Raw genomic sequence first — 17,564 nt, 5'->3', positions numbered from 1 at the left:
ACTTTTCTCCCACCGTATTTCCCTCCGTATCCACCAAACACCCCAAGCTTCAGCCTATTGGAAACACATGTTTTTATTCAAAGACATTTTGATCTTGCCCATCGCTTTAACTCTGCTTTGAGAAATCACTTGCCTAATTCTTCCCATCATGTTCTAATCCTGCGCATGTTCCCATTCTAATCACTTAGTATGAGGACCAGATCAATGTCACCTGCATCTAGAAGACTTAGCTTCTCCCTCTTCAGACCTCCCATGGCACACCTTACCTCCTTTCACTACTCCCAACCACCCGAGAAATAATTACTGAGTAACTATTAAGTGCCAGGCACTGTGATAAGTCAGAGAACGCAAAGATGAACTAGAAGAACTTTTTCTTTAAAAGCGTAGTTTAATTAGGGAGACAGAAGGGAACAAAAAACATCTTGTAAGTTCCACAACAAGTGGTCCTCTCAGGAGTCTACCTGAGCCTGAATGAAGGATAAGCTGGCTCTGCCTGGGATAATCGAGCAAGGCTCCCCAGCAGAGCTGACATGTGGGCTGACTGGGCAGAGATGCGCAGGGGCTTGCTAGCAGGACCAGCGTGTATACATACAGCATCCCCTGCCGCTGAGCTGGGGCTGGGGATCCGAGCAGCAGAATGGAGAACCGACTCTGAATTCCCCGACTGTAAAACCCTCACACACACAACGGACTAGTTTATGGATCACAATAAAACAGTGTTTGTGGAAGCAATTTTTAAACAAAGTGTTACAGAAATTTCAGGTATCATTTCTTTGTAAATCACAAAGCTTCCTATCTACCTTCTGAACTTAACTGGCCACAGGAATTACCGGATCCATTTTAAGAAACATGTTAGTAGATAGTAAAAGTTTAACAGAATAATCTATAATGTTGTCAAATCTAAGTTTTATGATGTACTGCTCTACAGCTCAGTCTCTCGTCTACACACGTCGCCCCTGGAACACCCACACATTCACAACGTCCAAAGGCAAATGGGTTAAGAGCAGTGGATTCACACTCCCATTTAAATGTACACTTAAACACGTAAGAAGCATCTTCAGCCAGAGCCTCCTAATAATTTTGTATTTTATTGTTAGCAACTTCCTAAAGTACAGAACCTGTGCCATCTCTGTTTGTAGACACAGTTCAAAGGATTTTCCATTTCTTCCTCAGCACCAATGAATTCCCAATCTATACACACGGCTTCCTAATTTTATTTCTTTAGCACCTCAAATTGGTCAATATAATGCAAAATTGTGTAGTGAATAGTTTCTAATAGGGATGAGGAAGAGAAGTCTTCACCGTATATATTTATATTAAGGAACAGAATGTGTCTTTTACCCTGCCGTTAGAAACCTAGAATCTGGGCATCTGAAACAATGGGAAATGGTGACAGGAAGGGAAGACAAGCAGAAAGAGAAGTGGGCCCTGGGGAGGAGAGGTGCAATGAGAAACTGTATAGCGAGTGCCATGACAGGACTCAGGGAGTCCTGACTGCTGGCTTCGACGGCGTGAACAGGCCAGTGACTCCTCTCCCCAAAACAAGACAACAGTAAGAAAGCTGGACAAAAATTGTCCCACAGTCATTTCACATTCTGGAAATCACAGGCAGATGATAAAGAAATTTCTTGAAAAATTGCTAGAGCTTAGAGTAACACCAGCAAGAGGCCACAAACATTGCCTGTGGCGGACTCCAACCCGTCATGTCATCCCTGCCCCAACACCACCACTGATCCCTCAGTTGTGCAGCAGAGAACTTTGTTTTTATCAGGACAGGGCCATGAGAACTAGCAGCTATGCTACCAGAAGGGGTAAACTTAATTTGGGGCATTGAGGGCAGTGGTGGAGTGGGTGGTGAGGGGGATGGAGAGTGGGCAGTGGAACACCCACAGCTCTGTTGGCTAAAAGCAGCAAGTCTGGTAGGCCCCACCAGGGGAAATACAGTCTTCTGCCTTGAGCTTGTGGTCTGTCTGAGCTGAGTGGTGGAGCAGCCAGCAATGTGAAGGGGAGATCCTGGAAATGAGAGGATCACAGAGGAGCTAGATACGCTCTCCTCACATCTGTGGCCAATGGTGAAACTACAAGCATGAGGAGGGGGAGACAGGAGAGAGCCCAACAGAGAGAATCCGCCAGCTCTTGTCAGAGGCCAGAGCGCAGTGGGATGACGGGTTTGAAGTGCTGGGGAGTGGAGAAAAAATGGTCAACTAAGAATTCTACAGTGAGCAGAACTATCCTTCAAACATGAAGACAAAATAAAGACATTCCTAGATACACAAAAATAGAAAATTTGTTTCAAACAGACCTAGTCTACAGAAAATACTGAAAGACGTCCTACAGGCTGAAGGGAAATGACATCAGAATACGACTCAAATCCACAGGAAGATATGAAGATTACTGGAAGAGGTAACTTTCTTTGAAAATATAAGATTCTTTAAAGTAATAATTACAAGACTGTATTGTTGCATTTCTTATAAAAATTTGTCTCTACCAATACTTCTTGTCTTACCTATTTTGTCTGATACTAATATAATCACTTCAGCTCTCTTACCAGTACTGTTTGTATGACATCTTTTTCCTTCATTTTGTCTCAAACTCTTTGAATCTAAGGTGTGTCTCTGGTAAAAAACATACAACTGGACCTTATATGTATAATACAGATGTCAAAAATAGTACAAAGGATGGTGAGGAATGAAGCTATATTAGACCAAAGCCACAATCTTTTACCAGAAGAAGACACACATACACGTGTGCGTGCACCCACAAGTAAGCAAATGCATGCATTAGTAAGTTATGGTAAATTGAAGATGTAATCCTGGATCAAGAACGAAGAAAATATAAAAATAACACAAATAACTAATTAAAAATCACAAAGGGATTTAAAAGGTACAGTTAAGAATTATTTGACAGAAATCAGTAAAGGAAGAGAAGAACAATAAAAGGAGACATAAAACAAGTAGTTAAATGGCAGACATAAATCCACCCATATTAACAATTACCTTAAAAGTAAATAGACTAAATGCTCTGATAAAAAGGCAGTCCTTTTCAAATTGGTGAAAGTAAGATTCAGTTGTATTTTATTTTTAAATTTACCAGAGACACACCTAGATTCAAAGAGTTTGAGACAAAAATGAAGGAAAAAGATGTCATACAAATAGTAATAAGAGAGCTGAAGTGATTATATTAGTATCAGACAAAATAGACTTAAGAAATAATGACAGAGACAGAGGGACATTTCATATTGAGAAAAGGTCATACTGGTTAGGAACAGTCTGTAGGAAAGACCATCTACTAAGCCTTAAAACAAGTCTCAATCAGGTTTTAAAAATTGAATCATACAAAGTATGTTCTCTTTCCACAGTGGGATTAAATTACAAATCAAGAAAAGAAAGTTGGGAAATCTTCAAACATTTGGACATTAAGAAACACATGTCTATGTAACCCAGGATCAAAGGAGAAATCATAAGGAAAAATTTTTTTAAAGATTTTATTTATTTATTCGATAGAGAGAGAGACAGCCAGCGAGAGAGGGAGCACAAGCAGGGGGAGTGGGAGAGGAAGAAGCAGGCTCATAGCAGAGGAGCCTGATGTGGGGCTCGATCCCATAATGCTGGGATCACGCCCTGAGCCGAAGGCAGACGCTTAACCGCTGCGCCACCCAGGTGCCCCGTGGAAAAATTTAAAAAATATCTTGAATGAAAACAAAAACACAATATATCACATTTTATGGGAAACTTAAGGGGAAATGTATAGCTTTAAACATGTATCAGAAAGGAAAAAAAATCCAAAATCAATGATTTAAAGCTGCAACTCAAGAGGCTAAAAAAACAACAACAACACAAAAACCAAAGACCTAAGACCAAATCCAACTCAAAGCTAGTAGAAGGAAGGAAACGATAAAGATCAGAATGGAAATCAATGAAATATAAAACAGAAAAACAACAGATTTTTAAAAAAATCAATGAAATCAAAGCTGGTTTTCTAGAAATATCTGCAAAATTAATAAACCTTAGCTAGACTGATCAAGAAAAAAAGGAAAGAAGGCACAATTACCAAAATCAAGAATGTAAGAGGGGATATCACTACAGATGCTATAGAAATTAAAAAGGATTATATGGGATTATTATTATTATAAATAACTTTATACCAACAAAATAGACGATTTAGATGAAAAAGAAAAATTCCTAGAAAGTCACAAATTACCAAGATTGATTTGATGTGAAATAGAACATAGAAATAAAAACAGAAAAAGGACAGATAACTAGTGAATAGATTTAGTAATTAAAATATTTAATAAAGCCTCAGATTTATATTTTATTTCTTCTTTGCACAGTTGTTCTGGTAAGTCTGTGAGTTCATAATCATTTGAAAGTGATTTGGAAATGCAGCCAAGATACCAGCCAATATATTCATGATTCTAGAACAAATGCTACGGAATCCTCATCTGTTACCCACCATGCTTACATCTTCCCAATGAATTGTCTACTGTAGCCCATCACTTATGCAGTATAAAATTATGTGCTTATATATAACTGATCAACACTGAAAAGATAACATGTTTTCAAGGAAAGAATGGATTTCTTTGTGGTCTAATATCTAATAAAAGAAAATGGAAAGTATTTGAAGGTTAAATCCATCCTTATGTAACAACAGCTTCCACTGTAAGGCTCTTCATTGGGAAGTAAATCATATCAAGTGGTTTAGAGGCTGAATAAAGCTCTCCTGATAATCTGAAACAGGAAGGGCAAAAAGAAATCTAAAAACCAGACACAGATCTTTCTATCCAGAGTACAGAACATTTTTATCTTTGGAGACAGACCAGCAATCCCACAGATAATATGACTTCCGGCACATTGCTATGTATGTGATATATATCTACTGGTTGACTTTTGACATTTCTTTTACTTCAGCAATTACTAGTAAAAGGCAAAGCCAAAGAGGTCGGCTGGGGCCAGGGATTAGTAAACCAAGTCCAGAGTTTGGATTTTATTGTAAGTATGTGAGGGAACCGTTAGAGTTAAACAGCAAAGTAACCTTATTTGCGTGAGAAAACAGAGCACTGTGTTGGCTGCTGTGTGGGGAAGGGATCCTCAGGCAGGCAGCAATAACACAGGAAATAAGCCATGAGATCTGGACTAGCGTGGGGACGACGATGATGATACTGTACATGACTTCAACTCTTAAATCTCCTAGCGGCCGGTGGAGGCAGGTACTGCTGTCTTCCTTTTCCAGGTACAGATATGTATTTGTCGTCACCGAGCAAGCCAACACAGAAAGAGGTTAGATAAAGTCATGCTGCTAAGTAGGGCCCAACTCGAACCCAAGAAATCTGGCAGAAGAGCTGCGCTGGTAATCACACACACTCTCCGGTCAGAGTATTAAGATAAAGAGAAAAGCTGAAGTAAGAATGCTTCGAGTTACCGCTATTGGACTTGGAAATGCACCGGATGTGGAGAGGAAGGAAAGAGAGCCGACTCCTAGGTTCTGCTCGAGCAGCAAGGTCAATTTAGTAGTATAATTATACAGCGAAAGGACATAAAATAAGAGGAAGGGGGTCCTAGGACCCAGGCTTGGAGTGCTGCAATATTTAAAAACTGAACAGAGGGGCGCGTGGGTGGCTCAGTCTGCCTTCGGCTTGGGTCATGATCCCAGGGTCCTGGGATGGAGCCCCATGTGGGGCTTCCTGCTCTGCGGAGAGCCTGCTTCTCCCTCTCCCTCTGCCGCCTCCCCTGCTTGTGCTCTCTCGCACGCTCTCTCTGTGTCAAATAAATAAATAAAATCTTTTAAAAAATAAATAAAAACTGAACAGAGAGGGGCTCCTGGGCAGCTCAGTCAGTTAAGCCTGGGACTCTTGGTTTCTGCTGGGGTCATGATCTCAGGGGCGTGGGACTGAGCCTGTGTTGGGCTCTGTGCTCAGCAGGGAGTCTGCGTGAGAGTCTCTCTCCCCCTCTCCCTCTGCCTCTCCCTCCACTCCTGCGAGCTCTCTCTCCCCCCACAAAAATAAATAAATCTTTTAAAAATAAATAAAAATTAAAAAAATAAAAACTGAACAGAGAGATAGGAACCAGCGAAGGGGACTAAGTGAGAACTTCCAGTGCACAGGAGGGAAACGGAGTGTCCCGAGAGCAAAAGACTGAGTATGTCAAAGAGGAGGAAACAGGCAATGTGCGGAACGCTGCTGAGAGACTGCGTACCATGACAACACAGGAGAGACCATGAGGCGTGGCAAAACGAAGCTTTCTAGTGAAACTGACCTAAGTGTGCCCTCGCTGCGGCGCTCACCTTGTGTTGCCTGTCCTGTCTCTAGACCCTAAGCTCCTGGGCAGTGACTGCGAGCTCAGACTCGAAGTCCTTACCTTCTAATTTCAATGCAGGGGGGCAGAAATGAAATTACATAAATGCTACGTAGTGTCATGTAGATGCTAAATTAATTCAAAGGGTTTTCTGGTCTGATGATTCAGGTGAAGATTTCAATACGATGGCAGGCACTCTTCCATTTCCCACCTCATAGTTCACATACCGTGAGAGATCCGTTTTGTGTGCTGGGTGAGTTGCTACTCTGCTCCCCGTGGGCTTGCGTACTTCCGTAGAGTGTCAGGTTATGCTCACTGGTCTGGCCGGCATAGTCCTGAGTGTGTGGCACTCCATATTCTGTGGGAATTCCATTCTGTGGAGGTGGTGGAAACGGGATGGTAGTAAAAGGCTGAACCATTGCGTCAGGAGTTGTTGTTGGCTCCTGGTTACCCTAAAACAAATAGTGGAAGAGAAAATAAGGAGAAAAAGTGACTTTAAATTCTCATTACGTGACTATTTTTAAGGTGAGTATACAAAATTCTCTGAATATTCACTCTTCGCTCCAGTAAAATGGAAGGCTTACTGCCTGAGGACTAGGGCAAACACTGCCATATATAGCGATGTATGCATGTAGCCACGCAAACATACCCTCATCTTCGGCCAATCTGTGGTTCTTAAACAGGTCCATGACCATATTAAAGTTGATTAGTTACCAAAGAGTCAAAAATTTTCCTTTAAACCAAGTTTTAAAAAAATGCCAGGAAATTTCTCACACAAGAATAGTTTTAAGAGTTGAAATTAGTTTGGGCCATTAGTATTTTCTTCAGGACACACTCTATCCCTTTACAGAGATTCTCAGGGTAAACAAAGCAATTTCACTAAATTACAATTTCTAACAACAGGTAGGGTGAGATTATACATTAAGTTCTCATAACAAGACAACATAGATCTCTAGATTTTAAGAGTACAGAGTTCAGAAGAAAGTATATTATTAAAAAATTAATGTTTGGATTTCAAGATAGAGATTTACTTAAGTCTTGGCTACTAGGCTAATAGTTTAAAAAATCGGTTGCTTAAATTATAAATATTAGAGATAGACCAAAAAAAAATCCCCAGATAAAAAAATTTAAGAGCTCTTCACAATCACTGTGAGCTTTATAAGGCTAACAGCACAGCAGGACTCCTCTCCGTGTGGTAATCAATCCCACATGCTTACCTGGAATTCACTGTGATATGTGAAATATCATTAAGAATATGCAGGATCTATAGGGAATTGTCAGAAGGAGCCATTGTGGATCCAGAGCCCCTTTCTCACTTCTGTCCTAAGTTCAGATACAACAGAGTTTGAATCTTGCACCCCCTTCCCCGGGCTCCCATTTTATTTCATAAGAAGTAAAGCCATTATTTTACTGAAGATACACAAGTCTGCAAAGTCTTGGGCCACTGTCCTCTGTAAGTAGTTGGCAGAGATGGACAAATGCTTCAAAATGTCAGCACTTTGAAAGGCTAAATCTGGGTTTATGTCACTTGGTTTCCTCTTACGCATGAGCACCACTTTCATCAGGCAAGGGAGCAATTATTCCTCTTTCTCAGTCCCAATTATCCTTCTTTCCCCTCAGTTCAAGAGGGGATTCTCTACCCAGTGAGAGCTGTAGGAAACAGAACTTACAGCAGCATTTTCTTTCTTTTTTTTTTTTTTTAATAATGATTTTTTATTATATTATGTTAGTCACCATACAGTACATCCCCGGTTTTCGATGTAAGGTACAGCAGCATTTTCTTTTTCTTTTTTTTTTTTTTAAAGATTTTATTTATTTATTTGACAGAGATAGAGACAGCCAGCGAGAGAGGGAACACAAGCAGAGGGAGTGGGAGAGGAAGAAGCAGGCTCCTAGCGGAGGAGCCCGATGTGGGGCTCAATCCCGTAACGCCGGATCACACCCTGAGCCAAAGGCAGACGCTTAACCGCTGTGCCACCCAGGCGCCCCCAACAGCAGCATTTTCTAAACACCATCCGGCTTTCGACACTGACCTGATGGCCATTAAACTCATCTATATCTCAAACAAAATGAATCCAAAAATGCAGAAAGATCTCACACTATTTTTAAAGACAGGTTCTACCATCATTGCTACAATAAGCTCTTCTGCATAAAATGAAACTGAACAAATGTACAAAAGCTGTTATAAATGGAGAAATACATGGTCATGGACTGGAATGCTTGGTATTCCTAAGATGGCCATGCACCCCAAATCCCACAAACTCAATCAAAATCTCAGGTATTTTTGCAGAAACTGACAAGGTGTTATTAAAATTTATATGGAAATGCAAAGAGCCTAGAAGAGCCAAAGTGATTCTGAAAAAGAACACAAATTGGAAGACTTACACCACCTGATTTCAAGACTTACTACAAAGCTGCAGTAGTCACAATAGTACGGTACCGGCTTAAAGACAGACAAACCAATGAATGAGCAGAAAAGAATCCAGAGAGATACATGTATATACAGTCAGTATTAAGTCATCAAGTCAATTCAGTAGGAGAAAGGAAACCCTTTTTAACAGATAAAAAATTGAATACCCAGTGGGAAAAAAATAAACCTCAACTCATCCCACATCCCAACTCAAACCTTAACTAGGCAAAAGTTAACTGGAAAGAGATATCAGACCTAAATATAAGAGCGTTTTAAAACTCTAAAACATCTAGGAAAAAAAGATAGAGGATAACTGTCACAATTTTGCAAAAAACAAAGCATTCTTTGGGCATTAAAAAAAAAACAGGAACTATTGAAGAAAAAACTGATAAACCGAACTCCATCAAAATTTAAAAATTTCTTGGGGCACCTGGGTGGCACAGCGGTTAAGCGTCTGCCTTCGGCTCAGGGCGTGATTCCGGCGTTACGGGATCGAGCCCCACGTCAGGCTCCTCCGCTATGAGCCTGCTTCTTCCTCTCCCACTCCCCCTGCTTGTGTTCCCTCTCTCGCTGGCTGTCTGTCTCTCTGTTAAATAAATAAATAAAATCTTAAAAAAAAAAAATTTCTTGCTTTTTGACAGGTACCACTAAGATAATGAAAAGACAAGATGGAGCCTGGGAGGCAGTGTTCATAGTACACACATCTGGCAAAGAACACACATCCAGAATCCACAAAGAACCGTTACAAATCATAATAAAAAGAACAAAGCAACTTTTTAAAAGATGGATTAATGACTTTCACAGACAAACTCCCACAAAAGGATATACAGATGGGCAGAAAACACACGAATGTGTGGCTCAACATTAGTCATCAGGGTTACGAAACTAAAACCAAATGAGCTACCATTTCACACCCATTAAAAGGACCACAAGACTGAAGACACTGAACGTTGACAAGGATGTGGAACAACAAGAGCTTTCGTATACTGCTTGTCAAAGTGTAAAACAGTATATCCACGTGGTAGAACTGTTCTGCAGTTTTACTTTTTTATAGTTAAAATATTCATGTTCGCCCCAAAGAAATAAAAGCATGTGTACAAAAACGCTTGTACAAGAATGTTCATGGAAGCTTTATTCTTAATAGCCCCAAACTGAAAATGACTGTACTGAAATCAACAGGAAAATGGATAAACAAATTGTGGTTTATTCACAAAATGGAATGTTACATAGCTGAAAAAAAGAAAAAAAGAAAAAAAAAGAATAAACTACCAACAACACAGATGAATCTTAAAGCTGTGCTGAATGAGATACAAATCTATTGTAAAATCTATTGTAACAGAAATGAGAAAGTAGTTGTTTCTTTTTGGGGGGGTGGGGAGTGATGATGGAGATCTGGAACATTCTAGGATGGAACATTCTAGGATGATAGAAATGCTAAATTTCTTGTTAAGGATGATGGTACCAAATTGTTAAAATTCATTAAACTGAACACTTGATAAATATGTCACTACATGTTAAAGGGAAAAATAAAGCAATAAAAAAACCACTGGCAAACATCATATTAAGCTGTGAAATACCTGTCCTCGCTAAGAATCCTATGACTCACGCACTACATACAATGAGGTGACAAACCTGAACTGGAGATAAAGAGAACAGAGACAACTATAGCTATGTACTTAGAAAAGCCCAAGAAATTAACTACAAATGAGTAGACCTAATAATAAAATTTTGTCATATTTACTTTACAACCGGCAATAGTCAGTTATTCAAAAGGGCAACAAAATGTATAGGATAAAACACACGATGTAGGATATAAAGCAAGGCCTGAATAAACAGAGATGTATTCTGTTTCTGGAGGAATGCTTCATATAGAAATGTTAATCCTTGCTAAAATAAAATATATACCTAATGTCATTTTTTAGGACTTTATTTATTTATTTAGAGAGCACACGGGGGGGGGGGCAGAGGAGGAGGAAAAGAATCTTAAGCAGACTCCCTGCTGAGCGTGGAGCCTGACCCTAAGATCATGACCTGAGCCAAAACCAAGAGCCCGATGCTCAACTGACTGAGCCACCCAGGCTCCCCTACCCAACGTCATTTTCAATCAGAAGCAAACAGAGCCTGGGGAAGAAAACAGGACTAAATATAATTCTAATTGGTATGTGAAAAACTACCACGAAAGTTTGGAAAGGGAAAAGCTTTGAAGTGGGGCATGCTCTATGGTACGGTGAGACTTGCCATAAAGCTACTGTGATTAAACACTAAGCATACACACAGTGATTAACAGAACACTGATTATCCTAAAACAGTTTCAAGTTTACACAGAAAATTAACAGAAGATAAAAGTAGCATTTCACTTCAGTGGGGAGAAATTGTTTATTTACCACAGAGGATTTGTAAAAGTTGGCTACCCACCAGAAAGAAAATAAATGAGCCCCTCACAGTGTATACGAGAAAAATTCAAGACGGAATATAATCTAAGAGAACAATGAAAACTATGAAAATATAAGAAAACCTGGGAGCGTAACTGGGGTTGGGGGACTCTCACATAAGACAGGAAAGATAGGAAACCTAAAAACCAGGAGGAGAAAAAGGGCAGACATGGTTGCAGAAGTTAGGAAGGAAAGGAGAGCAGGGGAAGGAGGGAAGGCAAGGGAAGGGGGGAGAAATGGCCTTTAAAGTAAAAAACAAACAAACAAAACCCAACTGGGGCAAAGAATCGCAACAGATAAGACAGATGCTGGGTTGTCATCACTAATGTAAGAGCAGGTTACACAAACTGATAAGCACAACAGAAAAAGGCACAGAATATAACTGAACAGTTCACAGATGATGAAACACCATCAAAATGTTCCATCTCACTAACACATGGGAAAACATACTAGCAGCAAAACAAGTCCAATGTTTTAGTCATCTAATCAACAGAATTTTTAAAAGTTTTATTGAGGGGCGCCTGGGTGGCACAGCGGTTGAGCGTCTGCCTTCGGCTCAGGGCGTGATCCCTGCGTTATGGGATCGAGCCCCACGTCAGGCTCCTCCACTATGAGCCTGCTTCTTCCTCTCCCACTCCCCCTGCTTGTGTTCCCTCTCTCGCTGGCTGTCTCTATCTCTGTCGAATAAATAGATAAAATCTTTAAAAAAAAAAAGTTTTGTTGAGATATAACTGACCTGCACAACAAACTGCATCTACTTATTTAGAGTGTAAGCACTGACACACACACGTACATGCACGAAATCATCACCACGGTCAAGCTAGTGGGCATATCTACTCCAAATCCCCAAAAGTTTCCTCATGCTCCTAATAATAAACATGTATTACTTTTGTAATAAAGCCTACCAAGGATTTTTTAATATAAAAGATGACAAGAAAAATGTCATCAATAAGAGGAAGCCGATACGCTGAAGCACTGAATTATTATTGTGCTATCCTTAAGAAAATGGTGGTGACATTACCTAGAGACAACATTCATAACTGTTTTTCATTTTCAAGTTAAACAGCATCAAAATTCAGCTGTCTCCAGTGTCCAAGAATCATCTCTAAGTGGTATCAAGGACTGCTTTACATAAAAATCTCTCCTTTGTATAGTTTTTAGAAATTAGGCTATGAAAACCTTAAATTTTTGCCCATAATTTTTCAGGAAAAAGGTCTATCTCTGGCACCCATGTAAGTTCTTTTCATGATCTCCAGGCTGGGGTATCGTCTATGACTTCTCCTTAGCTATCCTGGGTGCCCTAAGTTCAAGTTACACAGGGCTGCATCCATATCCACCTAACCTGCCCACGTGCCCCCTGCCTGAAGCACACTGCTTCAGAAGTCCTCACAGGACTTCCGGGCCTGAAGTCAGATATGACAGAGAAAATCCAAATTCAGGTGGACTGGTGAATGTGAGAGAGCAAGAGCACCAAAGGTCTCTCTAGATCTACACTCTCAACTCCAGACATAAATATAATCTTACAGTATACAAGAAGGGTCTACTAAATAATCAATAAGGCTAAAAGACATTGCTCCCCACTTATGATTAACACAGCAAAGGGACTTGCTTTCTATACTCCAACTCGGCTCCTTGCAGACTTAGTCCTGCTCTGGCCTCCATTCGCCCGCAACCCAGCCATGCTGGGAGCGTGGCGTTGGCACCCGAGTTCACAGTCCTGGCTCTCCCACAGGGGTCGTCTTGACAAAGCTGTCTCAGTCAGCTGAATAAGCACATCAGTTAGCACTGGGAGATAGGGGGAGAAAGGTAAAAACATTTTATAGGATCTACCTATTGACTTGACACTACATATTTTGAAGAAATACACGGTAGGCAGAGGCTGAACTGTTTCCTGAAAAAAGGGAAATGTAAACCTCTGTTATGAGGCCAAAATGAAACTCTTAGCAGATTATTTTATTTTTTATAAGAATTTTTAAATTTTTGTTTAAAAAACACATTATGTTTATATATTAAGGGAATGAAATAGGAATAGGAGTGATTTTGCATTTTATTTCATACACTATACTGTCTGAAAATATCCCCAATAATTTATGATGATGATGATTATAAACGCTAAATCATTTCAGATTTCTATTAAATTTCCAGGCTATATTCCAAAGTTATAAGTTCAGAAGAGAAATATGATAACCCCCAGGCAAACTATGAGATAATAGCTCATATGATCATGTCTAGGCAACACTTTACTTCTATGTTTAATATGCAAACGTTTTGTTTTTAAAATCATAGGCTAAGCAGCTTAGGTATATATCACCTGAGAAAATGAGTTAACTTTTTTTCTTGTAGTCCACAAAACAAGACATAATTTCTCTTTTACTTAATTTAGCAGTCTATAAATTTTCCCTTCCACGAGATGAACAGACAATAAGGAGTACTACATGCAAATAAAGTTTCTACCTCACTTAACAAGAATCTAATATTTAATTTTAACGCCTTTCTTCCCTAGAATATAAATTGTGATGTTATGTGAAAGATGAGAAGAAAAACAAACTGTATTTCCTGTTAGTTCTTATCTGCATATCCCAGGAAGAGGAAAGTTCTCTGGAAGCGGGACTACCTGCCCACCACGCGAAGCGCCCAGCTCCAAAGCAGCCCTCACAGGACTGACCATTCCTCACCACAGGTATCCCCATGTCTGCTGACTTCACACCACCCTCACAACTACGCTAAAACGCCAGCTTCCCTGACCACTCTATGTAAAATCGCAACCCGTATTTCTCTCTGTCCTCTCATCTATAATACTTTTCATCCCGTCTCCTCTATTAGAACGTAAGCAAGAGGTTCTCCCTGTCTGGCCCACTGATACATCCCCAGCACTAAGAACTACACCTGGCATAGAGTCACACGGCACCGCTCTTACTTAAGGGGTTAGCACGAGCAGAATAATGAAGCAGAACGTCTAAGATGAGGAGTGGTCCCCATCTTGTAGAAAGCTGTGAAGACAGAGCCCGTTGTATGTAATCCTCCTTGGATCCACGTGAATTTACTCCAGGAACTGGCAGGGAATTATAAACAAAGCAATTCTTCGGTTAACTGCCTTCCCATAAGCAACATAATTTACAGCACTACTAAAAGTCACATCTTCCAAATTTCCAAAAAAACTACCTGCATTTCCAACACTCGGGTTTAAAAAGTAAGATGTGGCACACTCATAAATGAGTGGCAAAGATGTTTTCCTGAAGTTATTTTTAAATAGGAGGAGGAGGAGAAGAAGAAAAAGAAAAACCCTGAAGAGACCTACACAAAACGGATACACGTGGGGTATAGGATTATTTGATATTTCAATAATTACACAACTAACCAATTCGATGTCCTGCCATCTCACTGTTGTTTTATTACCTACACAAAAGTTCAAAAAGAGAAATATTAACAGGACAAAAAATAGTGTTTTATTTTACACAGAATGCAGGCCACTGTGACTTAATTTTTTTTTAAAAGATTTTATTTATTTGACAGAGAGAGACAACAAGAGAGGGAACACAAGCAAGGGGAGTGGGAGAGGGAGAAGGAGGCTTCCCGCCAAGCAGGGAGCCCTATGAGGGGCTCCATCCCAAGACCCTGGGATCATGACCTGAGCCGAAGGCAGACGCTTAAACGCTGAGCCACCCAGGCATCCCTGTGACTTATTTTTAGGATGTCACTCTGATGCAAACTCAAGATGATGACCGCATAGGAAAGGAATATGGGGATATAATGACTGAGGATCAGTTTTTCAATGTATTATTCCCTAGCACAAACAAATGTGTTTGTTACATGACTTAGATACTACTTAAAAGATGATCACAGCCACCTGAGACCCAATAAATTCCACACTTCACCAAGGGCAGTGCTGCCGTCCACGGTGAGAACATCGTCTGAATCTCAGCTTTGTCACTACTATAGCTGCAAACACTTAGCTATGTTATGACCTACCTTTCCTGCGCTTCAGTGTCTTCCTCTATAAAACAGCCATGTTGATGCCACACGCTGTTATAAAGAATTGTAAGATAAGATATGAAGTGACTAAAAACCTATACTCCCAATAAAAGTTGCTCTCAACCACTGCAAGCACCAGGGAGATCGTGGGACCAAACTTCCACAACTTTGTAAATGTTAAAATCCTACTAGATGCCACTGTTGTGGATGTCATGTGAAATTTTAAAAAACCCTTAAAGACTGTATTTATGGGAACAACATTGAAGAAATAAACTACGGATATACAAAATTAACCATAGCATAAGGGAAAACAACTAGCCAAAAAAAAAAAAAAAAAAAAGAACAAAACAGAAAAGAGAAGGAAAAAAAATCCACCAAAGTAGTTTTTAAAATGATCACTAGCTGAAAAGGCAGTGGGGAGAGATATCTGAAATTTTATTTAAATTCTAAGACATACTAATACCTGCTATGGGTCCACAACTCGTGGGCACTGAAAACATCATGACACAAGTTAGAAATCTGCCTTCCGGGAGTTTACAATCATATTAAGGAGCCTACTGCAAACGTACGTAACATGTCAGTACAAGTCGGAGCGCTAAATGTGAGCACCAAGTTGGTGACACAGAGGTTCACCGTCACCTACTAAACACACTCTAATTTCCTCCAGGCCTTCCTCAAAGGTACGCAGTAAATGCTTACATTTAATGAATGCTTATTAAGTATTTGGCAATACACTAAGCACTTTGTATGTATAGACACACAACATACATAAACTGATTTGATTCTCACAGCTGTAAAAGGTAGATATTTCCATTATTCTCCTTTTACAGATAAGGAAACTGCCATTTAAAAGGGTTAAGTATTTTAGTGAAAAACCGCTTGGCTAATATCTGGCATAAGCAGACTCAAATCTGAATCTAAACCATTTCTCAAGCTGGTGTTGCTAGTCACTACTCCACTGGCATCTCCAGCAGTGTCTGCAACCATTTTTCCCCCAGGGCTTATCATATACAACTCCTGACCATTAATTCTGTGTTGCAATGAGTCTAGACTTCTATGTTCCCCACATACGGTGCTTTCCCAAATCACAGCTGGACCGCTACAGCATGGATCAGTTTTGGTCCCCATGCTGTATCCTCTATCAAGAATATTCCTGCATAATGAAAACTTAGCCGGAATAAAGGATCAACTCAAATAATCCCATCTCCATGAAGCTATCCCTAGAAAGGAAGTATGGCATAAAGCTGGGGTCAGCAGACTTTCCCTGTAACAGGCCAGATATATTTTAAGCCTTGCAGGCAGTGTGATTTCTGACCAACGACCGGCCTCTGCTGTTACAATGTGAAAGCAGCTGCAGACAATATGTAAACGAGTAAGCATGGCTGTGTTCCAGGACAACTTTTTTCATGGGCACCGACACATAAATTTCATCTCATTTTCACATCTCAAAATCTTCTTCTTCTTCTGATCTTTTTCTAACCATTTAAAAATGTAAAAATCATTCTTAGTTCACGAGCCTTACAAAACAGGCAGCGGGCCAGATGTGGCCTGCAGGCCAGAGTTTTTTGACCCCTGGTGTAAAAGGAAAGAGGTTAAGGTTTAGAGCCAAATAAGCCTGGGGTCGAATCCTGACTTGATAACCTGCTAGCTCTGACACTGAACAAGAAACTAAGTCTCAGTTTTGTCAACTAGAACACAGACAGGACAGCTATCTACCGTGAGGCTAATGTAGACAACAAAAAAAAAAACCAAAAGTCCGCAGACCAGGGTCTAATAGAGCAGACTTGCCAGCAAGTGTTGCATTCCCATTTCCAGTTAGAAGAAATTCCTTCCTCTCCTGTATTCCCAAAGCATTTAGCTTGCACTATGAATGCGTACAAGACCCACAAATTTAATGTCTTATACTTATCTAGACAAATGCCTTATCTTTCCTATTAAAAGCTTCCTTATGGGCTCCTGGGTGGCTCAGTTGGTTAAGCGTTTGCCTTCGGTGCAGGTCACGATCCCAGGATCCTGGGATCGAGCCCCACATAGGGCTCCCTGCTCTGCAGGGAGTCTGCTTCTCCCTCTGTCCTTCCCCCCTGCTTGTGCTCTCTCTCTCTCAAATAAATAAATAAAATCTTTTAAAACGGCTTCTTTATGATGAGAGGGGACTGTTTTGTACATTGTAGAATCCCATACAGTGCATAATAAATATTAAGCATTAAATAAAAATTTTAAATAAAGGAGGATTAAGATGGGAGAGTCACATGTATGCACACTATAGCAAACTGCTTTGTTTGGCAAGAGTAGAGAGTGTAACTTACGAAGGGTAATACATGCTGAAACAAATGTTATCTCATAGGGTTGGTATCAAATTGGAGAAGAATGTTGAGGTAGGAAGTGAGAATTGGTCGAGTACCATTAGGAGAGAAAAGACTCAACATTCATGTGCTTGTGCTTTAAATTCACAATTTCCTT

At 40.1% G+C, this 17,564-nt stretch overlaps 1 protein-coding gene across 24 annotated transcripts in view; it reads right to left on the bottom strand.

Moving 5' to 3' along the window:
* Nucleotides 1-17,564, bottom strand: part of RBFOX2 (RNA binding fox-1 homolog 2) — a 271,018-nt gene that overhangs the window by 53,550 nt on the left and 199,904 nt on the right. For all 24 annotated transcript variants that reach the window (XR_006776547.2, XR_006776548.2, XR_015727090.1 and 21 more), the window contains one exon: nt 6,518-6,742. Coding sequence is in view for 21 of the 24 variants with exons in the window: in XM_087868764.1 (XP_087724890.1) it covers nt 6,518-6,742 (225 nt within the window). In the remaining 3 variants the exon portion in view is untranslated. The remainder of the gene's footprint in view (nt 1-6,517; nt 6,743-17,564) is intronic.

This window comes from Ursus americanus, chromosome 17 (assembly GCF_024610735.1).
Source record: "Ursus americanus isolate L20-20 chromosome 17, mUrsAme1.1.p, whole genome shotgun sequence".
NCBI classification, from domain to species: domain Eukaryota; kingdom Metazoa; phylum Chordata; class Mammalia; order Carnivora; family Ursidae; genus Ursus; species Ursus americanus.
This window is presented reverse-complemented; position numbering and strand designations above follow the sequence as displayed.